At 37.2% G+C, this 25,264-nt stretch overlaps 1 protein-coding gene across 1 annotated transcript in view; it reads right to left on the bottom strand.

Moving 5' to 3' along the window:
- The window catches only part of SLC12A2 (solute carrier family 12 member 2), a 97,071-nt gene that overhangs the window by 65,029 nt on the left and 6,778 nt on the right, over positions 1-25,264 (bottom strand). The window contains exons 2-4 of the mRNA XM_079795791.1: positions 4,098-4,217; positions 2,430-2,505; positions 2,032-2,127 (exon numbers count right to left, since the gene is read on the bottom strand). Coding sequence (XP_079651917.1) covers positions 2,032-2,127; positions 2,430-2,505; positions 4,098-4,217 — 292 coding nt within the window. The remainder of the gene's footprint in view (positions 1-2,031; positions 2,128-2,429; positions 2,506-4,097; positions 4,218-25,264) is intronic.

The following is a 25,264-nucleotide window of genomic DNA, read 5'->3' on the forward strand; positions in this document are numbered from 1 at the left end:
GCACTGGGGGTGCTCCTTGCTACTGGCTTGATCATTTGTTACAGGTAATTTTTGTGAACAAAGCTAAGAAATGTGTCCTTTCTAGATAAAATCTATGAGTCATACTGACTTGATACTTTCAATTTAGAATCATGAGTTCAGGATGCAATATAATTTCATCAGTTTTATGCTTGTATTTACTTTCTTCCATGTGCAAAGTATGGTTTTCTCAGGAAGCCAGTAAATCCTGGTAGAATTCTCCAAGTGCATAAAGCAGAGAAGACAGAAGGGGCTTATATTCATTGAAGGCATCTCCAGACATTTAATACGGATGATGCAGCTCATTCATATTCTATAAAGGACCAGCCAGGTGTCCAAGCGAAAAATGAATACTGTCTAGCATAGTTTCCAAGTACTTGGTTATTTCTTTAATGCCTTTCCCTTTTTTCCTCTATTGGTTTCATTATTTCAACAAATGTATTTACTTTCTCATTTGTATGAATATCTGAAAACAACAGAAGAATTCTGAATTGTGGGATCCAATGGTTTTTTCCCTGTAGTTTCTTCCTTAGCGAGCTGATTCTATCATTTTGAGGGATCACAGGTAAAACTGCAACATATGATAAGTTGTTGGGACACACTCCACGTTCTCAGACTTCCTTAGTATTCCAGGACAGAGGACTACACAGTCTCTGAGATATATTTGTGAATACATATAAAAACTTTTGGTAGTATTGAAAGATGAAATGGGTTTTTAGTCATAATGCAGGAAAATCAATACTTCCCATAAATTTGGATTCATATGGAAAATTGTCCAGGGTTCATGCTGCCAGTGGCTTCATGTCCCATTCCCCTTGAGGCTCACAACCTAGATTCGAAGAGCTAACAGAGAAATTTTTTGATGATTTTCTGATTCCCTCAAATAGCTAATACCCCATTCCCTTTGTCCTTCCACTTCAATTACCCAATAGTAACAGAAAGAAATGAAACACAGGGCATCCAGTACGTAAGTCAAAAAGCAACTTCCAGTATTATCTGATAACTCTTTGGATATATACACATCTTATACTCCACTATCACTCAATCCAGACTCATGTACACATGAAACTTCAGCAAATAGTGATGCATGTTCAGCATAGTCATAATCATATTGATGTAAGTTACCAGCTTCCCTGAGGACCACAGTGATTTGAATCCTCTGTTAAGTAAGAAATATGAAGCTATTGGGGGAAAATGAAACACTCAATCTGGGTCTCTCTCTCTCAAAAAAAAAAAAAAATAGAATACAGGTAAATCAGAAATTATGTGTATACAATGTCCAATACAGATCTGAAAAATAGTGGAGGCTGATGGAACAGGTTGATCTTTTCTCAGGTGATATGCTATGATGACTTTACAGAAGCTGGTACATATTTCTTTTTCCATTCTCTAGCTGGATGATGAGCTTTGTTTGAAAAATGGAGTTCTTTTCTTCTTGCTCATAGGGGTTCCATGGCCACTCTCCTGGTCTCCTGGATGCTCTTCCAGGGGAGGGTTAAATCTTACTAGACAGATCTTGTGAACTCCAATGAAAGAGGCCTCAGGAACCTCAGAATACAGTTAGAGTTGAGTATGTGAATTCAGGGTCCCACATATAACTCACAAAAGTTGTTAGATAATGGGGAAAGAACTGTGCCTACGTTTCCTTCAATGAGAAGGAATGAGGTTATACTTGTACAATACAGACCAAATGCAAGACGATCCTTTAGCTCTATTGATCCAAGGGCTAAAGCCTAAGAGGAGGAAACAAGGGGCAGCCCTGTGGAGAAGAAACCCAGCTAGAAGCTCCATTCTTGCTACCAAATACATTCAACACCCTAAAAACTTAAAGCATACATGTTGGGTCAATATAAAATTTTATATTCAAATATACTAGTTTGAAAGTGCTTAGTAGCAACTTTCTTGTCTATATAGACGAATATGCTGTTTTTTAAAGGTAAAAAAATAAGATTTAAATCTCATTTTTTTAGTAACAGTAATCTGATGACAATAATGTGAAAAGACTGAATTTACCTCCTCTTACAAATCCATTAGTAGCTATTGCTGAAGTAGACAATCCTGTGATAGTTGTCACAACAGTGGCCATCATTATTACAAGGACCGACAGACCTTTAGAGAAGAAGAAAAGGGACTGAGAAAACTTACATCTTATTTAACCCTGTCATATTTAGAAATGATTAGTCCAGTTGTACGGAATTTCATAATAATTACCTTATTTTTATCCCATTTTCGAGAAATCAAATGAGAATTATGAAAAAGTAACATTAAAACAATAATCTTATACAAAGGAGAACAAAGCTTAGAATGATTCCAGTTGCTTGTATTTTATGAAGTTTAGAGCCTAGACACGCACACAGCTACTTTTGTTTATTCATTCTCAAATGAAACAAGAAGTATGTAACTTCACTTACCTATTCCAGCTTGACCTACAATCCATGATAATCTAATGAAGAGCATCACACCCCAAATGTTTAACATACAACGTACCTGGGAAAGGAAAAGAGGCCAATTCACAGATGAAAAAACGTGATCAAGTATATAATACAGCAATAAATGCTAAACTAGCCAAAAGTAGAATACCTACATTTAAAACATAGAAAGTCATTTTAAGAGTTTTTTAAAAGAGCTTAATGAGAACTTAAATGTGAGCTAATGTAAGTATAATATGTGACTATGTGTATTAACCTATATATACACATACCCATCACATTTATCTGAAGCAGCAGAGGCAACCGAAGTAGGTAGACTTATCCTTAAAAAAAATAGTTCATGTTCCTCTCTATCAATCCACGTAAGCTTAATTTTTGTTTGTTTTATAACATCCTCATTTTATGATTTCTACAGATTTGTTTTATATTTTTATCAACACAAAATGCCAATTGTTCACATATCTTTCAAGAATCCTAACTATTTATAAGACAGTTTACCCAATTTACTTTTACTTTGTTTATTGTGCTCATTCATAGAACATAGTCTTCTAAAATACTAAAATCTAAGAATAGGCAAACTAAACTATTTGAACCTTCACATTTACTCTATTAGCTAGGCAATAAAATTACTACCAGAACTGGGATTTCCCTCTACCTCTCCCCTAAATGTCAATACAACTCTTAAGTGCCTTCAAAGTCCCAATGAGCTTATTTTCGCTTATCTACTCTAATCAGATCCTTAGTGGCTTTTCAAACACAGAAAAACAGAATTAAATCTAAACCTTAGCCCTAACCAGTTTTGCTCAGTGGATAGAGCATCGGCCTGCGGACTGAAGGGTCCCAGGTTCAATTCTGGTCAAGGGCATGTACCTTGGTTGCGGGCACATCCCCAGTAGAGGGTGTGCAGGAGGCAGCTGATCGATGTTTCTCTCTCATCGATGTTTCTAACTCTCTATCCCTCTCCCTTCCCCTCAAAAAAAAAAAAAAAAAATCAAAATATACTTAAAAATAAATAAATAAACCTTAAATGCCTATAACTGTCTACTGAAGTGACCCCAAACACTTAAGAAAAGGATTTTCCTTTTATTATATTCCCTGTAACTTCTATACATTTCTCATCAAAAGGTAATGGGGGGATGAGGACACACATATGTAATACTTTAATCAATAAAGAAATTAATTTTTTTTTTAAAAGGTAATGGGGGTAGCAGAAAAGGAAACAGGCATATTTTAGATCCATTGCCTGCTCAGCTTGCTTGATTCCTATGCTCCTCTCATATGTATTGAAAGGTGACAATATGTGAAATTTGCAAGAGGCAATAAAATACAGTTTAGAGGTAATCAAGTATACCTCTAAATTAAAAATATTAACCCTTTGCACTCGCTTTTTTCTCGATTCCTTTATTCTAATGCTAACCGTGTTGAGTCACACTCGACATCCGAGTGCAAAAGGTTAAAAATATTTTTACTTTACTGAATTTAATATGCACAAGGAAAGGAAGTACAAGTTATTAATTTGGTCTTCTAGAATACTCAAAAGGATTAAAAAAAAGAAAAGAAAAAAGTTCTTGACGATTGATGAGAATATTAGGAAGATTTTATAAATAATAGAAATGTTATAACTCCAAAATTAACTCTATATGTACATACTAATACACCCTTGATCCAGCCAAACTTCACAACTCCTTTACTTTCCGCAGCATACGTAACCACAGCATCTCTGGTTGGAGTACCTTCTTCCCCATTTGCAAAGCCATCCTCAAAAGGTTCCTGGTTATAAAAGGAAAAATGCGAATTATGCTTAAGAATTATTTAAAATCACCTGATAAAAACAAACATCACTAAATACACTTAACCATATTTAGAAGGACATAGTACAGATTCCCAAGGACCAAGGTTTTCCGAATATCTTACCTGAGGAAAATGTAAAGCAATAAAGTGAAAGAAACCTTAATTATTGAGTTTTGAAAAATTTAATCTTATGACAGTAAACCCATTTTAATCATTTCCAATTTTAGTTCTACTTTGGCAATGTCTGGACAACACAGTGAATACTGTTTGCTAAGTATAGGCTAGCTAGTTGAGTCAATTCAAACCTTGTCTCTCCAGCCACAAATTCACATTGCCTAATTGGCATCTTTACCACATATGAAATTTCAATGGTAACAATTTTTTCCTGGCCTGTGTGGCTCAGTTGAAGTGTTGTCCTGTACACTAAAAGGTAGTGGGTTCAATTCCTGGTCAGGGCACATACCCAGGTTGCAGGCTGTATCCCCAATGGATGTTTCTCTCTCCCTTCCTATCTCTAAAATCAGTAATAAAAAAATTTAAAACTCCTCTTCATCACCAATGAACAATTTTCTCTTTATAATCCATGACAGCAGGATTACCAAGGATCCCAACATTCACTCACAACTCCTGTTACTCCTTGTCTGCATTCAGTCACTCAGTGCTCTTCACTTTTTCCTTTGTTATTTGTCTCACATTCATACATGAGCTAGTTATACATGCATTTCCATAAACAGTGTTCCCTTCTTAGATTTTTATATTTCATGTGTGATTCTATAATTCTTAGTTTTTTGTCCTCTATTTTCTCTTTCCCTCTGTTCTTTGTTCTCAACTTTTGTTCAGTCCCAATACACCCAAGTCATGACAAATTTCCAAACCAGTAACAGTGCTTTAAACAAGTCATAAAAGGGTAGAAGGAGGTGTTGAGAGATAGAAAATGTTTTAGATCTAGAGTAATGTCCCTAACACTATCCCCATAGTTCTTCCTCTACCCATATTCTTAACAGCAGGGAACAAAAAACAGCTATATTTCAAGCATCATTCTTTAAATACAGAAGAGCCTAAAAACCGTGATGTAGATTTCCTATAGCACTTTTTATAAAACCATTTTCAGTGGTTGATACCCTCTAGTTAATTTTGAACATAAATACATTTTCATAGAAACAAGCTGTTGCAAGTTCTGTATTACGTCAGAGCAAAACCTGTCATGATCAAACTTCCCTATTTTCCTTGACCAATGTGTTAACCAAGTAGATTCATTTAATTCTGTTCAATGCATTATTACTATATGCTTTTTCAAAGTACTATCAACCTAGATTATCTCTTAGATTCCAATTTATATATCTTAACTACTGCTAATATTTAGATTTTTATGCAACAAAAGAAACATTAAAATAAGTTAGATGCAACAATGTTTTTAAGTGTGTCTTTTGGAAATTACTTTATCTAAGCTTTTTAATGATAAGAGAAAAATAATCAAATTTTCAACTAATCCCCATATTTGCATTAACAGACAGCTATAACTTTGAATATGTGAAATACATAGAAAATAAATCAAAGATCACTAAGAACTTAAATGAATTTTAATGCTAACCTCTTCTGATAGTTCAAAAATCTAAAAGAAATTATCATAATTTACCTTTCAACAAATAGTTTCAAAACCACTGTATCAGTTATTACGTACTATTCTATAAGGGATGCCTCAGGCTTACTGTGTATAGAACTAACCACTCACATAAAAATTTTTTTAATAACCCCAATCTACTAAACTTTTTAAAAAACTTTTGTTTTTCCATCCATCAATTGATGATCATTTGGGCTGATTCCACATTTTGGCTATTAGGAATAATGCTGCAGTGAACATTTGTCTACACATTTTTGTGTGGACATTAGTTTTCATTTACCTTGGGTATACACCTAGGAATGGAATTTTGGGATCATGAAAACTTTTGAAATGACTACTTCTGGTAATTTTTCTCATCTCTTGTATCAGACTACAGACTGTCACTCCTCATTTCAGTCAATGTGTCTGCCTGTTGTTATTTCTTTCCCTTGCTTAGACTCATGTATACATTGAAACCAATAACCACTAAACTTGTTAGATATATGTATAAGTAGAAAAGAAAATTATTCTTTACAAGAGCAACCCACTTTTGGCTACTTCTGTTAGATGTGTTCTAGATGGTCAAGTATCAATGATCCCAGATTTTTTTTTAAAAAGGTCCTGCATAAGGACGGATGACTTAACTGTTCAATTATTCAAATAAAAGCCAGAACAAAAATGTTTGTGTAAATTCAAATAACTAAAGTAGACAGCAGTTGCTCAGTTTTCATTCTGATATTTAATACTGTTCAGTTAATTTATGACTTTAAAATATTACATAATCTCCAAGTATCACCAGAAAAATGTAACTGTGCATAGTATACACAAAAAGACATCTCTTTTTCCATATCTGTTAAAAGAAAGTTAAAGATGTGTGTATGTAGTAGGCTACTTTTTCCACGGGCACATATTAATGTGGGCATCTTACAATGCAAATGTCTATGCAGGCATCTTAAAATTTTTGTGTGGGTGTCCACCAGAATTCCACTTCAAAGTTAAAGATTTAGTAGTAATTATGCTAATTTTCACTATATTGAGAACAACTATATTAAAAAAAACAGTTAGATTTTCTATAATATATTAAATAGTATTTTAAAATACAGATGGGGTCCACATAAAATGAAAGTTTATCTTCTTCATCATATTCCTATAGTTCTATTTCAAAAAGTGTGTTAGTAATCTCAAACATAAACTCAAAAATTAAAACACAAATGTTATTACTTATAGCTCAATTAGTATATTTAAATGTAATGAAATTGGGTTTACAATTGTATCAATTTCCTGAAGTAATAGGAAACCAAAGTAGAATACACATACAGGTTTCTCCCACTATCTAGAAGTAGACCGTGACTATGAAACCTTTCATAAGCTAAAATGGCATAAAGCAAAGAAGCAATTACTTTAAGATGCATCTTGCTAACAAATGCACAAAATAAAGTGAGATAAAACACAGATGCTCACAGTTAGTTAGTTCAAAGCTTTTGATGGCTTGATACCAAGCTGCTGAGTGCAGTTTCCAGAGAAGCAGGTTGGTGAGCAAGCCACTCTCACTGTGCCCTGCCTCCATAATGGCTCTCTGCAAAACAAATGCAGAATGCTATTTTTGCTTTTTGCCTTTTTTTCATAAAAGCAAAAATCCTCCTTGGAGTTTCTTTTTTTTCAGTTAGCTAAAATAGATACTAATGCAGGTCTTTTTTATTTATTTATTTTAGAGAAAGAGAGATAAAAAGAGAAACATCGATCAGCTACCTCATGCATGCCCCCTACTGGACAATGAGCCAGGAATCAAATGCCCTGACTAGGAATCAAACCAGCCACCTCTTGGCACATGGGTGGCAGTTCAACTGCTGAGCCACACCAGCCTGGCTGCAGGTCTTAACAAAGTGGCATAAAACAAACTTTCAAAAAGTGGAGGTACCTGTATTTTGTTTCTTTAAATACATCAGTTTCAGAGAAATAAGTAAATTGTCAGGTAGGACATTTGGTCTACACACTAAAACTTATAATCAGGAAAATTTCACACAATTATGAACTATAAATTATGCTGATACCAAGGTACATAAATAAAATCTTCAATCTGCCATTTTCACAGAAATGATGGGCTTGTTTTTTTTTTTTTTACTGTTTTTCACATAATGAATAAAATGTTAAAAAATAACAACGTAAATGATTTTATGCAAAGCACCATATTAAATGAGGTGGGATAAATTAATTTGGATTTATTTGGTGAAATAACCCTTCAAAAAAAGGAGCACTGTGATTCTCAATCTACCAAGCAGGGATTAAGGGTGAGTGACGTGAGAATAGAATGGGGAAGCGAGGAAAAGAGAGGGGATAATGGAAGACCTAGATAAGAAGACCCTCAGTAACTAAAAGGATCTCTTAATGAAAGAAATAGAGAACTAGTAAATAATTATGTCAACCTGAAAAGAAAATAATTCAATTGAACATGCTGAATTTGAGGAGTCATGAGATGATAACAGAATTCTACCAGGCAGTTAAAAAATTCATGACTGGAACTTAGGAGAGGGGCCAGGCTAACAAGCTAGTGGGTGAAGCTATGGAAACAGAATGAAAAGAGAAACTTACAGAGAGAAAGCAGGAGGAGTTGAACATTTTTCTGGGGAGATAGAAAATACAAAGGGAACTTTGGTCTCCATGGTCATTATTTCTTTGAAGGGAGTAGAGAAAAGAATTTTTACACTGTGGATAATATCTCTCTTGCAAACTCAATTTTCACCTCAACTTGATCATTCTCTCTCCTTTAACTATGGCTAACATTATTGCACACCACTTCCCTTACCTGTCACCAGAAGCCCAGCCAAACTTACTGAAATACTTCAGCACATTCCTCAATACACAGCAACCTAGCTTTGCCACACAACACTGAACTAGTTTTATAAGACATCCATAGACCTCTCTGCTGCCAAATCTAATGTATATTTTTCAGTCCCTGTCTTGCTGGACTTTTGAAACAATATACAATGTATGAACCACTCCCTCTTTCTTGAAACATTTCTTGAAATACATTTTCTCTCAGCCTCTTCTATCAAGCAATTAAAGAGTAAGAGTCCCTTCAACTTGGTCCTAAACCCCATCTCCTTTTCTCTATATTTTCTTCCTAAGGTCATTTTACCAGACATGGAGCTATAAGCAACATCTAAATGTGTTAAGTAATAAGTGATGGCCTCCATTCATTTCCAGATCAGACTTCTCTGAATTTCAGCCCTGTGTAGGTAAATACTGATGTTGCCACTTAGATATTTCATAATGTTTACTATTCTAATTCTTACAAAATGAGAATAAGAAATTGTCAATGTGTGATGAACAGCCAAATTTTCCTAAATAAAAAGAAAAATAATTTATCTTTTTTGATTAGTTTTTATTTCCTGAATTTTCCAGTGAATATTTAACTATCAGAAATACTGTGGAAAACAGTATGGAGTTTCCTCAAAAAATTAAAAATGGAACTCCCATTTGACCCAGAAATCCCACTTCTAGAAATATATCCCAAGAAAACAGAAACACCGATCAGAAAGGATATATGCACCCCTATGTTCATAGCAGCATAATTTACAATAGCTAAGATTTGGAAACAGCCTAAGTGCCCATCAGCAGATGAGTAGATTAAAAAACTGTGGTACATCTACACAATGGAATACTATGCTGCTATTAAAAAGGAACTTTTACCATTTGCAACAGCATGGATGGAACTGGAGAGCATTATGCTAAGCGAAATAAGCCAGTCAGAGAAAGATAAATATCACATGATCTCACTCATATGTGGGATATAATGATCAACATAATTTGATGAATAAGAGTAGATCGATCTAGAGACAAATGGTAGGGGAGGGGGGTTAGAGATCAACCAAAGGACTTGTATGCATGCATATTAGCATAACCAATGGACACAGACACTGGGGCAGTGGGCTGGGAAGGGGTAGGGGAGGGGTCAATTGGGGGACAAGGAGACATATGTAAAACTTTAGACAAAAAAAAAAATCGAGAGAGTAATAATGAAAATTAAATGAAATTTAAAAAAAAAGAAAACTGTGGTATATCTACACAATGGAATACTATGCTCCTATAAAAGAGAAGGAATTCTTACCATTTGCAACAGCATGGATGGAACTGGAGAGCATTATGCTAAGTGAAATAAACTAGTCAGAGGAAGATAAATATCACATAATATCTCTTGTGGAATATAATAAACAACATAAACTGAGGAACAAAAATAGAACCAAAGACATAGAAGCATCGACCAGAGTGTCCAACCTATGAGGGAAGGCGGGGTGAGGGGGTAAGAGATCAACCAAAGGACTTGTATGCATGCATATGAACATAACCAATGGACACAGGCAGTAGGGAGGTGAGGGCATGTGCTGGGGGGTGAGAGTAGCTAGGGAGAGGTCAATGGGGGGAAAAAGGAGACTCATGTAATACTTTAAACAACAAAGAATTTAAATTAAAAAATATATCAATGGGAAAAAATATCCTCGGGTGAGGATTAAAAATAACAACAAAAGAAAAAAAAAAAGAATTTGGGTCCTAGCTGGTTTGGCTCAGTGGATCGAGTGTTGGCCTGGGAACTGAAGGGTCCCAGGTTCGATTCCAGTCAAGGGCACATGCCCAGGTAGCAGGCTTGATCCCTAGTAGGGGGCATGGAGGAGGCAGTCAATCAATGATTCTCTCATCGTTGATGTTTCTATCTTTCTCTCCCTCTCCCTTCCTCTCTGAAATCAATAAAAGTATATTTAAAAAAAAAAAGAATTTGGCCCAGCCAGAGTGGTTCAGTGGTTGAGTGTTGACCCATGAATCAAGAGGTCACCAGTTGGATTCCTGTCAGGATACATGCCTAGGTTGCAGGTTCGATCTCCAGTAGGAGGCATGCTGGAGGCAGCCAATGGATGATGTTTTTCTCTCATGGTTGTTTCTATCTCTCTATCCCTCTCTCTAAAAATCAATAAAAACATTAAAAAAAAAGAATTTGGCCAGGAATATAGTAAATTCTTAATAATTAAAATCCTTTATAATGTAAAATACATTTTATATTTATTCCTTATTGCACATGTCTTAAATATTTACAAAGCTTTCTCAGTTTCCAATATCCAAAAGTTAACTTGTCTTTTAACGGATTCAAATTCTTTTACATAACAAAGGTCATATTTCAATTATGCTTGAGAAAATACTGCTTGTGACACACTGACTTGGTTTAATAATGACTTTTCAGTTTAAAAATTCTTAAAAATCAAGCTATTGTTTCTTTCCTAACAGTAGAATTTTCTTCAGTATTTTAGCAACAACCTATTATGAAATCAGCTCTTTTTTTTGTTAATCCTAGCCTGAGGATATTTTCCCATTGATTTTTAGGTAGAGGGGAAGAGAGAAGGAAAGACAGAGAGGACTGGTTGCCTCCCGCAGGAGCCAACCAGGGCCCGGGCCAGGGAGGAGCCTGCAACCAAGGTATGTGCCCTTGACCAGAATCAAACTCGGACCCTTTGGTCCGAAGGCTGATGCTTTATCCACTAAGCCAATCCGGGCTAGGGCTCAGATGTCTTTTTAAAATAATGGATAAAAATCAATATTTAACCAAGTTTTTAAAAAGCTTATAATAAAAACCTGTAACACTGCTTTAACCAGCTCTGTAACCTAGAGTGCAGGATTGTTTTCTTTGTACATTACATCCTTCTCATTTCCCAAATGTGTACACTAATGTGCTTCTCACTGTTAAATGCTTTACGTATAATTTACATTAAAATATCATGTTTTTTTCTCTTTCTTTGAACATCTCAGTTACTAAGTTTACAAAATTTTTATCTCACTGTAGCATAGCATGGGTGGTCTTTGCAATGTCACTAGCCAAGGACTTAATACCCTTGAAAGATGATTGTATAGTAATCAAATGATTTGTGGTCACATTTTTTTTCCCAGAATAAGTTAATAAAGGTGTTTATCATTGTGCAAAGAGAAATCAACATCATTTGAACAGTGCAGCTTCTAAATAACAGTTAAAATACTAATACAACACATTTCTGGCATTGTTTATTACCAATCTATTAATTTTTCATACTAATTTATTCTGTCTTTACAGTTTAATTGACAAAGGCTGGGCAAAAGGGTCTCTGCTCAGCAATTTTAGGCCATAGTGGGCAAAAAGACAGTAGCCTACTTTTTTTTTTTTAATTTGCAAGGAGGGGAAAATGTTTGGGTTTTTATTTTACTACTAGAAGCCCGATGCACGAAATTCATGTGAGGGCCTTGGCCCCGGCCCCTGCCCGCCACTGCCGGCAGCCTCTGCTGGATGCCCCCACATCGAAAGGATGTCTGGTCTAATTAGCATACTATGCTTTTATTATTATAGATTGTTCTAAAGAACAACTGAGCAAAGCTGTACCAAAGTGTCTCTTTATATCTTACAGGTGCCACAATATTGTTTCCAGGTAGATTTAAAGATGTTCAAATATGGGCATTCTTTGAAGAGGGAAATGTTCCATTCCCTTAACTATATTTAATGTATTAAAAAGTCCAAAGTAGCCCTAGCAGGTTTGGCTCAGTGGTTGGGGCATCAGCCCAGAGACTGAAAGGTCCCATGTAGATTCTGTTCAAGGACCCATACCTTGGTTGCAGGCTCCACCCCCGGCCCGGGTCAGGGGCATGCAGAGGCAACCAAATGATGTTTCTCTCTCACACTGATGTTTTTCTCTCTCTCTCTTCCCCTTCCTTCCACTGTCTAGCAATCAGTGGAAAAAAATATCCTCAAGTGAGGATTAACAAAAGAAAAAAAATCCAAAATAATTACTGGTGTTCTTTTATTTACAGATTCTGTCTCCCCCCGCACCCCCCCCCCAAAAAAAAAAAAGTTTCTGGGCATAAACCATCCTCACATCTTTCCACTCACTCATTAAACAAATACTTATTAATCAATTCTATCAAGCACCATACTAGGTACTTTCCATCCCTTCTAGAGTTGATATTTTTATAGTAGAGACTAGAGATAAAAGGAAGGTCTTCTAACTTTAAACTTTTGCACTTGGATGTCGAGTGTGACTCGACACAGTTAGCATTAGAATAAAGGAATCGAGAAAAAAGCAAGCGAATGCAAAGGGTTAATCCAGGGCATTTTCCACTATACCAAGTAGCATCTATTAAATTAAATGCTTAACCAGTCAAAAGATTAGGTGTCTTTTCAATAATGCTCTCTTTTCTAGTCAGTCTCTCTGTGAAAATCACTTTCCTAATCTGTAAAATGGAGATAACCCCTGCCTCTAGTACCATCCCTTGGAGTCTTGAGGCTCTCTAAAGAAAGATCAGTTTGTACTAAGACAACCACATAAAGCAGATGAGGCTTCTAGTGTGATACAAATTCGCTATAATACAGTAATTTAAATTTCAGTGACAGTGCCACATTAGAAATGTGAGGCTGTGACTCACTTGTAGTTACATATTTCAAAAGAATTAGTAGGAAACATTCCTAGGTGGCTAATGCCTGGCCATTCTTCAACAAGAATAAGATTACACACTTGGTTGACCCTGTCAGAGAAAGGGAAGCAGTTTCCCTGGAACTCCCATCCTCTCGGTGTCCAGTCAATGCTGTTCCTGTGGCACCTGTTGGGAAGCTCAGACCTACCATATCATGGGAGGACCAAGGCCCTCACCAGTTCCCGCAACTAGGGATCCTCCTTCTGTCCCCTCACTGCGTCTCTGAAATACATATTGCATTAACTCTTGGTCATGGACTCATTGCTTCTGTGTAAAGGTCCGTTTATTTAAAAGAACAAAATCTGCTTTTAGCATCACCTCTGCTACTAGAAAGTGGTTCTTAAACTAATACACTAACTTACATAGTTAATGTCAAGATTGTGTAAGATAAGATATTGGTTTACAAAAAATAAACAAGGGTGAGTGCTCACTTCAGCAGCACATATACCAAAAAACAAGGGTAATTATTTATTGAAGATGAAGAAAGCTGAAATGAAAGAAAAAATGAGATCATTTTAGTTTTTCATTAAGACAAAGTCATTATATATTGGCTAATCAGCTTCAGGCTGTCACAAAACATGGGTCAACAATGACTAATTCTGCCAAATGAAGACTAGGAAACCATACTATGTCTAGCATTCTGATCTGGGAAATACCATTTAGATCCCAATCATCATTCATGTACCTTTTTACACAGTATATCAACCTTACTCAATAATCTGATGTGACAGAAAAAAACATGAACAGGAGGAAATGGGGGCGGGGGGGTTTACAAAAGTTTTAATGCATTTAACAACTGTTGATTCAGAAGAAAGTGCTATGTGCAAGGAAGTGACTATGGTAGAGCATTCAGAAATTTTAAAATATACATAAATGTTTACCTCATTCAGGTTATCTAAACTCAAATTATTCTGGAAGACCACATCATTTAAATGCTAAAAAAATTCTACAACTACCAAAAAAAATTACAAGTCCAACATTAAAGAAGAGCACCCACAAATAAAGCCAATAATACAACAATCTCTTCCAGAAGTTAATTTTAAATTCTACCCCAATTAACACTTGCACTGGATGAAAAACAAGATGGAAAAGCCTAGTTAGCAGTGTGACAAACTGCCTTAGTAGTTAAATATACCTTATTTCCATATGTTTCTTAGCAATCCCCTTACAATTTCTATCTAATAAAAGAGTAATATGCAAATTGACCATCATTCCAACACACAAGATGGCCAGCAGGGGAGGGCAGTTGTGGGTGATCAGGCCAGCAGGGGAGGACAGTTGGGAGGGACCAGACCTGCAAGGGAGGGCAGATGGGGGAAATCAGGCCTGCAGCGGGGGACAGTTGGGGGGACCTAGGCCTGCAGGGGAGGGCAGTTGGGGGCGACCAGGCTGGCAGGGGTGGGCAGTTAGGGGCAAGCAGGCCAGCAGGGGAGCAGTTAGGCATCGATCAGGCTGGCAGGGGAGTGGTTAGGGGGTGATCAGGCTGGCAGGCAAAAGCGGTTAGGGGCAATTAGGCAGGCAGGCAGGTGAGCGGTTGGGAGCCAGCAGTCCTGGATTGTGAGAAGGATCCCAGATTGGAGAGGTTGCAGGCTGCGCTGAGGGACACCCCCCCTCCATGCACGAATTTCGTATACCGGGCCTCTAGTTTGATATAACTACACAAACACTTTGAAAATACAACGGGAAGGGATGGTTTTTTTCACATGTCAACTGAACATCCCAGTATAATTCTTGATAAGAACTGGTTTGTAGCCGAAACCGGTTTGGCTCAGTGGATAGAGCGTCAGCCTGCGGACTGAAAGGTCCCGGGTTCGATTCCGATCAGGGGCATGTACCTTGGTTGCGGGCACATCCCCAGTGGGGGGTGTGCAGGAGGCAGCTGATCGATGTTTCTCTCTCATCGATGTTTCTAACTCTCTATCCCTCTCCCTTCCTCTCTGTAAAAAATCAATAAAATATATTAAAAAAAAAAAAAAAAAAGAACTGGTTTGTAGGTTAGGAAATAATTTGGCTTTGCATATTTGGGGGTGAAGTGAACCCTAACACAATTCAAATTAACTGTGATATACACCAGATTTTGGGGTTTTTTTGCTAAGTAATATTGCAAGATATAACAAAATAGTTTTTCTGCCTTCAAGAAACAAGAGTTTCTTATAAAATCTGGTTGTACATCATCTAGGTTTGGTTCCTGATAAACCAAGAATTCATTTGTGAGACCCTCATAATCTGCCAGGCTTACTTTAATAACAACTACGATTTACTGAAAGCCTATTGTGTGTCAGACACTTCCCTAATGCTTAGGTGTCCTATTGTCCTGAATTAATAATGATCTCATATTTTTTCTTTCTTTCTTTGTAGATTGTCCTATTATCCATCTTTGAGAGGTAGGTACGTACTATGGCCCCCACTTATCAAATGAGGAAACAGTCTTTTGGAGGTTAACTTACCCCAAATCATATATCTATTAATGTGGCAGTGCAGAGAATCTTTCAAATGGTAGAATTACACAAGGAAAATTATTTTATTTACCTATTTTGGGCAAGTGGACAAAAGATAGATAATTCATCCAACTCAGGAAACTGTCCTGCTTGAACCTCCCAATTCTCCAACTATTTTCACTCATCACCTTGCTTCACCTTTCCTTCTTTCCTCTGCTTCCAAACCTAAGGGCTTCTGACATGGTCCTCATAAAAATGATATTAGTTCTGCACTGGATGGCACTAGAGGGAGTTTTTTGTTTTTGTTTTTTTTGTTTGTTTGTTTGTTTGGTGTGTTTTTTAAATCTCTGTGCTTTGTAGAAATTCCTCCAGGATTTACAGTGTCTGTGATACTCTGCCCTACGGGATTATTACAGACAATTGCACCAACCACCTATGGAGGAGAAAGAATTGCTAGTGTCCAGACATAATCCATCTGGAAGGCATGTCCAATGTTTAAGTATGAAACTGTGTAGTAGATAGAGTTATGTGTTTTATTTAACCTTGGAAGTTTATTTGGAGGCTATTGTGGTAGAGAGGGTAGGTAAAATAGGCCAGTCATTCCCTTTCTATGTACCTAGGATTTTCTTTTTCCAATTAAAAACCACATATAGCCAAAACCGGTTTGGCTCAGTGGATAGAGCGTCGGCCTGCAGACTGAAGGGTCCCGGGTTTGATTCCGGTCAAAGGCATGTACCTTAGTTGCAGGCACATCCCCAGTAGGGGGTGTGCAGGAGGCAGCTGATCGATGTTTCTCTCTCATCGATGTTTCTAACTCTTTATCCCTCTCTCTTCCTCTCTGTAAAAGATCAATAAAATATAAAAAAAACAAAAAACTAACAAAATAAAAACACATATAAGTGGACCAGAATAGTTCAAACTGTGCCATTCAAGGGTCAACTGTAATATTCTTCAGCAATACATAAAGATAGTAAAAGTCATTTTGGGTGGGAAAAAGTCAGGACAAAGGCCCAAGGGAAATTATTACCTTTAAGTCATGACAACAGCTACTTTGATGGAGGGATCAGAAAATAGTGTACAGAGGCTAGGGGTGCCAGCAAGGCTCTGTTTTCTTGACCTGGATGGTGATCATTTGAATAAGTTACATATTTATGGGTTTCTTTCTCTGCTATATTCCACAATAAAAAGAATGGCTTTTAAAAAAGTAAACAAAAAATATGTATTTGGTATACTGCCTGACATTAACAGAGTAAGTGCTAAATAAATTTTGGCTAACATTATCAACAAGAAATAAGTGATCTATTTTTACAACTGCCCATGTAATGAGTTTAAATAACTGGATGTTGAACAAACACATAAAAATAAATACTGCAAAACATCATTCATCTAGACTCTACTACATAGGTCGTATAATTTGATATTGGCAGAGTTTCAAATTACCTCTGGAGGAACTTTACATTTAAACATGGCATCACCATTCTGCCTGTTGAGAAAGGATTTATTATCCACTAGAGGCCCAATGCATGAAATTTGTGCAAGGGGCTCGGCCCTCGCAGCCCCGGCTTCACCCAGAAGGTTGTCCAGAAGGACATCTGGAAGGTTGTTCGGCTGTCCGATCTAATTAGCATATTATGCTTTTATTATTATAGATACCATTGGCAAGTCAGTAGGGTATAGTGTGAAGAATGTGGGTTTTGATGATCAAAGATAGCACTACTAGAAATATTTTTTTAAAAACAGGATTGGAGAGTGAACTATGTTCCCCCCCACTTTTTTTTTTTACAGACTTTTTATTGAAGGGAGGGGGAGAGAGAGGGTGAAACATCAATATGAGAGGGAAATGTTGATCCACTGCCTCCTGCATACCACCTCACGGAGAACAAACCCATAACTCAGAAATGTACTAGAAATGTTTTGCAACTTCTCTATAACTAAAAATGTGCTTAGGCCCTGACCGGTTTGGCTCACTGGATAGAGCATCGGCCTGCAGACTGAAGGGTCCCGGGTTCGATTCCGGTCAAGGGAATGTACCTTGGTTGCGGGCACATCCCCAGTAGGGGGTGTGCAGGAGGCAGCTGATCGATGTTTCTCTCTCATCGATGTTTCTAGCTCTCTATCCCTCTCCCTTCCTCTCTGTAAAAAAGCAATAAAATATATATTAAAAAAATAAAAATAAATAAAAATGTGCTTAGTAAATAACTTCCTCCCTTCCCTATTTCCTTTAGTGGCAACCGACATGCACCTTACATCAGGGCTAGCTTAGGTTCATATTGGATTAGCAAAACCTCTGGACCCAGCTTTAATTAAGCAAATTAAATCTTTGCTAATGACAGCCAAAGGAGTGGAAGTCTTTATTTCAGGGCACTGTTAATATAAAAGATTTTATTGTTTTGTTTACAAGCATCTTATTATTGATTTAAATAAGCTCCAAATTACACTTCAAAAATGTTCAAGGTCACCAAAACTATGATTAAAATTCTAAAAACAAACCTCTGAAATAAAGTATTAATAAAGATACTTTAAAGATAAAAATTTCTAATATATTTTAAGCATCTGCTTGATACTAAGGTAAGCAAAGTGTTAATACCATGACACATAGCCAAATGAGTAACTAAAAATGATGCACACATATGCAAATTTAGATGCCAAAGTGGCTGGATTTATTCTAACAATTTTTTCATCAAGCCCTAGCCAATTATTTCATCCCAAAGCTACCAACTTTTCCTATCCGTGCTGTCGGTGATTGGTGTATTCAGTGTAATGCTCCCCATACAGACTATTCTCTCAAAACCAAGTATTGTTTTACAGGAATCCAATCTGCTCTGGTTAACAATGGTCTATTAATATCCAGTGGCATTAATGCAAAGCTCAAAACTCAAGTGCCACAGATAAAAGTGATGGTGTGGCCATGTGACTTTACAATAAACCGAGTCAGAACTGCTGATTGCAGTCAAAGAATTCAGTCCTCTACCTAGCCCATCATGTTCTTTACTGATCATTCAAGACTAAGTTACAACAGAATGCATTAAGAATAGCATAATTATCATTTCAAATCCCATACAACTCATTAATGTCAACAAGCTAATAACCTGAATATATTTTAATTCAAATTACCAGAAAATTTGTACCTTCCAGTATTAATTAATAGTATATTGATGAGCACTGACAGATGTGGCTCAGTTGGTTGAGCATCATCCCATGCCCTGAAAGGTTGCTGGTTCGATTCCAGGTCAGGATACATACCTAGGTTGTGGGCTTGATCCCCAGTAAAGTGGGGGGGGGGGGGGGGGGCGGGGAAGAGAAGCAGCTGATTGGTGTTTCATTCTCACATCGATGTTTCTCTCTCTCTAAATCAATAAAAAAATCTTTTTTAAAAAAAGAAGACTATGAGGAACCTTACTAAAGTTATAAGAAAAAAGTCTAGCTGGTGTGGCTCAGTTGGTTGAGTGTTGTCCCATGTATGTACCAAGAGGTCACCAGTTCAAACCCGGGTTAGTGCACATGCCTAGGTTTCAGCCTCAATCCCCAGGAGGCAACCAAACAATGTATGTTTCTCTCTTATTGATGTTTCTATCTCTCCCTCCCTCTTACTTCCTGTCTAAAAATAAATACAAAAATAAAATACAAAAATATTTTTTAAGAGGGCCACTTAATACAGTTCAGTATACAGTTATCTAATGGTTAAAGCCAGATCTTTGATTGTTAACACTTGTCTATGTAAGGGTATTTCAAAGTAGAGAATCAGCACATCAAAGAAAATAACTATGTACTAAGTTATAGGGAAAATCAAAGTGTATAACTCTCTCAACATGTTCTAGGACACTGCTTCTCAAACCTGGCTTTCTGAGAATCACCAGAAAGTTTTTCAAAAACTACCTACCTATATATTCTTTGAAAGAGAAATGTCTACAATTTTTCTCCAAGTGATTCTTTTAGAAATTTGTGGATCACTGGTCCAGAAGAAAAAGATAGGGAGACAGAAACCTAATTTCAAAAAAATTCAGCTTCATCAAATATTAGTTATGTGGCTTTAGGCAAATCACAACCTTGCAAAATGAGACTGCTACTCCAAGACCTTCTGAAAACCCAACTCCTCCAAAGATAGATTTGAAGACCAAATACAGATATACAGCTTAAGAATGCTATTAAATTCCACAGCCTTTCCAATTAATTCTCAGAAAAAAGATGAATTCCCTTGATTCAACAAATACTTCACTGAGGGCTCTGTTCTAGAAACCTTTGAGGAAGAATCCCATACTAAATTAGAAGAAAATGTGAATATGAATAAACTCGTGGTGAGTATTTAATGTGGAAGAAAAAAAAAAAGGAAGAGAAAAGGAATGTAAAATAGTAACCTCTGTGATAATAGAAATGTTCTGTATCTCCATTGTCCAATACAATAGCCATCAGCTAAATGTAGGCAATTAACACTTAAAATATGGCTTGAGTAATTTAATTGAAGCTTTAGTTTTAATTTAAACTGAGTTTAACAGCCACATGTGACTAGTGATTACAAAATTTTAAAAACACACAACCCTAGAACTTTTAAAAATTTAGGTTGCACTTTTGAGAGCCATGGATAAGGAAAGGTAGAGGAAATGGAAGAAAAAATTTAGGAAGATTCCATTTATAAGATACTTTTTTGTATTTCTTTTTGAAGATATTTCTATTAGGAAAAGATATATCCATACAGTGAAGCTGAGGAGTACAAATCTTTGGAAGTAGCACCAATTGGGGAGTCAGAATGTTTGCTGCAAGTTCCAACCCTGGTGCTGCCTGTTACAGGCCCTATGATTCTGTAAGGGTAATTCCTTAGCTCTTTTTGTGTGTTAGACTCCAACTATGCAAATTGGGGCAATATGCCTGTCAAATGAACTATAGAGAGTATACTTAACAAATATAAGATATATAAAAGAATTTAAGACTTTTTTGTACTTTATTAATTTATTTTAAAAAACTAGTTCTGTTATCCAACATATATTGATTGAGGGTGTGCTGTGTCAGGCCTATATACAAGGTACCGTGAATATAATAAACAGCCACAAACATAGTCTGCTTCCCATGCAGCTTGAAGTCCAATCCAGTTGAATCAAATAACCACATTAATAAATATACATGAAATAAGTGCTTTAAGGGGTAGGGGGCTTGTTCTGGACTGGAGAATAATAAGGCTTCCTCTCGGAGGAAATAAGGATTAAAGTGAAATCTCTAAACTGAAATGTTAACTGTGTGTATAAGGTGGAAGGGAGGAAGAGTTCACAGTATCACAAATAGTTCCTATGGTTCCTATTGTGCCTTTGAGTAATTTTAACACTCAAGAAGTAGGCCAGAGGTAGACAATGCAGAACTAGTTTTAAGCTAATGGATGACATAATCAATTTTCTGTTTTGAAAAGATCCTTCTGGGCACAATAGTGATGGGAGGGCACAGTGAATTCGGGGAACCCAGTTAGGTTACTGTAGGGGGGATGTGCCGCAATTGGATCTAGGATGGTAGTAGTGAAGATAAAAAGAATATTTAGGAAATAAAGGTGATAGGACTTGGAGATGAATTGGATGTGGAGGAATGAAAGAAAGTGTCAAGGATGACTCATGTTTCTCACTTGTGCAATATGATGCATGCTGGTACCATTCATAGAGACATAGGACACACTAAAAGAAGACTTGGGTTGTTTTGTTTCTGAAGAGGGAGGGAGGCAATTATAGGTTTGTGAGTCTGGGGTGCCTTTGAGATACAAAGCAAAAATGTCAGCAGGCATTGGATGCCTAGAACTCAGAAAAGGGGTAAGGGTGGGTGACAAAATTAACTGGGAGAGAAGAAAGAAGCCAGAAGAAGAAAAGCCAGAATCAAGCCCTGAAGGTGGCTCAGTTTAGAGATAAAGGAAACTGCAAAAGACACTGGGCTGAAAGAGCCAGAGAGGGAGAAAAATGAAAAGACAGAGTAGTGCCTTGGCCTGGTAAGTCAGTATTAGAGCACCATCACGATGCTCCAAGGTTGTGGGTTCCATCCCCAGTCAGGGCACATACAGGAAGCAACTAATGAATACATAAATAAGTGGATCAACAAAGTGATGTTTCTCTCCTTCTCTCTCTAAAATCAATAAATGTAAGTTAAAAAATAAAAGTGCTATTATGGAAGCCGAGGAAGTGATGAAAAGACTGCAAAAGAACATCAAATGCTGCTGGAAGGTTGAATGCTGCAGGGGAGGAAAATAAAGTGTCCTGGAATTGGTGATAAGAATGGAGATGACTGGTGACTTTAACAACTATTTAGGTGAAATGATGGGGAAGAAGTCATACTACAGCAAGTCATGGATCCTTTAAGTTTCCCTCCACAGGAGTAACCAAGCCTGTCCTACCAAGCCACCTTACCACAAAAATTCCAAAATGATTGGCATACTAAACTCGAAGCTGCATTGATCAAAGAACTAATTCACACCAACTGACAACCATGCCAGTTGGTTTTTAGAATTCTTAACCTCAATGATTATCTAATTTGTGAATGTTCAGGAACAGCATAGTGAACATTAAAAGCAGAGAAATTTCTGAGCCCACGGTTGGTACAAACACACCAGCCCGTTACTAGCTTCTGCAGAGAGATAACATTCCACTAAGCTATTTTTGCTTTTCAGATTTTCCCCTTCTTCTAATTAGAAATCACCAAGTTCTTTATCAGCTCCATCCATGATTTGTATTATTGCTTTAAGACAATACTGGTTCTAGTAAAAAATAAAAGAATAATAAAGCCACTGGCAGATGACAGCTTTCACATTTTAAATAGGAAACCATTGATGTTTTTAACTTTAGTATTTTAAGTTGTTTTCCCTGTAGTCCGTCCCTACACTCAACACTTTCATTTTATGTTTTAGCCTATTAGTTCCCCACCCCTTTGTATTCTATTTGAAAAATTGATTTTCATGGCTTTACCTAAATTTGTAGCATAAAAGTACATTTTTATGCGACTATTTAAAACCCATTTTCTTAAGTTATTTTCTTTCACTAATAAGTAGTTGCAATTTTATGTTTGCCCCACTGTAGAACTAATTTATAGAATGAAACCCAACTCTTTAGTCCACCTCTCAAACTTGCTCTTTCCAAAGACCTTCCCATCTCCATCTCTATAGACTCCATTCTAAACAGTGGGAAACCCTGTCATTAATCTTTCTATACACCCCTTCATCTAAACCATCAGCAAATCCCAACAGTTTTACCTTATAACATACCCAGGATAAGAACACCTCTCACTGTATCAAACACTATCACTACCTTAATAAAAGTCCTATCATCTGGACTGAAATTCTGCTCTAACTGGTCTCCCAGCTTCCACAATTACCCCCTTACAGAAGGATATTTTCCACAGAGCAATTAGAGTGATATTTTAAAAACATAAGTGAATCATGTCGTCTGTGCACTAAACCCTCCAGGACTCCCTATCTCACTCAGAGTAAAATCTTAAGTCTTTTTCATGATCTACTTATTTACTTTATTCCTCACTACTGCTTTGACCTCCTTCTCCTGTCACTCTCCTCGTCACTCATCTTGCTGGCCTTCTTATTTCTCAGTCACACCACGCACACTCCCATCTCAGGACCTTAGCATGAGCAATTTCCTCTGCCTAGAGTGTTCTTCCCCCAGGTATTTTGCATAGGGTGATCCCTTACTCCCTTCTAGTGTCTGCTCACATATCAGGGAGGCTTTCTCTACTCTAAAACAGCACCACCCCAGCCATAACCATCTATCACCTTCAGTTATATCTGACCTATTTGTTCATTGTCTCCTACCATTAAATGAAAGCCCCATAATTCTGCTGTGTTCATTGCTGTATTATCCCCAGCACTTAGAATAGTGCTGCTGGTACTCAATTTGTTCATATTCATTTCACTTCAGCAAGGAACTAATTTAATTAGTACCACAGACTTTCCAAACACATATATAAAATATGTAATTAAATATTAATGAAGCAAGCATACTCAATAAACATCAATTATGATAGCAGTGCACAGATTATTTTCCACATTTTACATCCCCAAATTTATCTTTCCTTTTACCCAGGCAGTCAGTTGGTGTATACTTGGAGAATGTATACTGTATTATGGGTAAACCAGACTTCAGCGCTGGTGGCATGGGTTTAACCGGGTGAAGCCTCTGGCAAAATTGTGAAATAATCCAAGCTTGACTTTGCTACATGCAAGTATTTCTTATCAGGGTTCCAACTTTACTCAATCCTGGAACTATTCTACTCCCTAACCCCAGGGATATGGCCCATTCTTGTTCTTTCAGGGTGACTTTTAAGAACTCAAGCTATATACTGAATTAGTGTATGAAGTTTCTTGTCCAAGAATCAATACAGCCCACTCGGAAGCAGCTACAGGCATTAGAGGAGATAACATACTTGTTTATGTTTTACAGGAAGTCTTTGTTAAATGGGAGGAATTGTCCACCCTGAGACATTCAATGAACAAATCTTTATTAAGTACCTATTCTCTGTATGGAGATGAGATACAAGTTCAGATCCAATGAAAGAGACAGTCATATCATACATCATCACAAGAATTCCTACTCATTTCTCTGTTATATAATCACTAGAGGCCTGGTGCACAAAATTCATGCACTTGTTGGGGGTGGGGGACAGGTCCCTTAGCCCGGTCTGTGCCCTCTGGCAGTCCGGGAGCCCTCAGGGGATGTCCGACTGATGGCTTAGGCCCGCTAAGGTCAGACATCCTTAGCACTGCCACAGAGGCAGGAGAGGCTCACACCAGCCGTGAGCCCAGCTTCTGGCTTTGCAGCGCTCCCCTGTGGGACCGCACTGACCACCGGGGGGCAGCTCCTGTGTTGAGTGTCTGCCCCCTGGTGGGCAGTGCATGTCATAGTGACCAGTCATTCCGCCATTCGGTCAATTTGCATATTAGCCTTTTATTATATAAGGATTCCATTCTCAGGAGGTCACTGTAGAGAGGTGATGGTGGTAATCCCCATTGTGTCCCCCTCAACACCCTTGCCATCTCAAAGTAGGTCTGGGGGATAGGTAGGAAGAAAAGGTAATAAAGCCCTGGCCTGTGTGGCTCAGTTGGTTGAGTGTCGTCCTGTGCACCCTCCTATGCACCAAAAGGTTGCAGGTTCAATTCGTGGTCAGGGCACATACCCAGGATTGTGGGCTAGATCCTGGAGTGTGCAGTAAGCAGCAGATCAAAGTTTCTCTCTCACATCAATGTTTCTCTCTCTCTCCCTCTCCCTTCTTCTCTCTCTAAAAATCAATTTAAAACAAAAAAGATAATAAGAAAGAGGATACTATGTCCTGGCATTGGAGTCAGAAAAACCTGGGTGTGAATTCCATCTGCATCACTTTCTATGAGCGTGACACTAAACAATTTCTTCAGCTTCTATGGGCCCATTTTATCATGAGTAAAATGTGTATAAGACCTATTTCATAATAATTAAATAAAAAACCACAAGCTCAGTAAGACATAAAAGACACTCGATGATATAGTTATTCTCTTTAATGCTCCCTTT

The sequence above is a fragment of the Cnephaeus nilssonii genome (genome assembly GCF_951640355.1).
Source record: "Cnephaeus nilssonii genome assembly, chromosome: 2".
NCBI classification, from domain to species: domain Eukaryota; kingdom Metazoa; phylum Chordata; class Mammalia; order Chiroptera; family Vespertilionidae; genus Cnephaeus; species Cnephaeus nilssonii.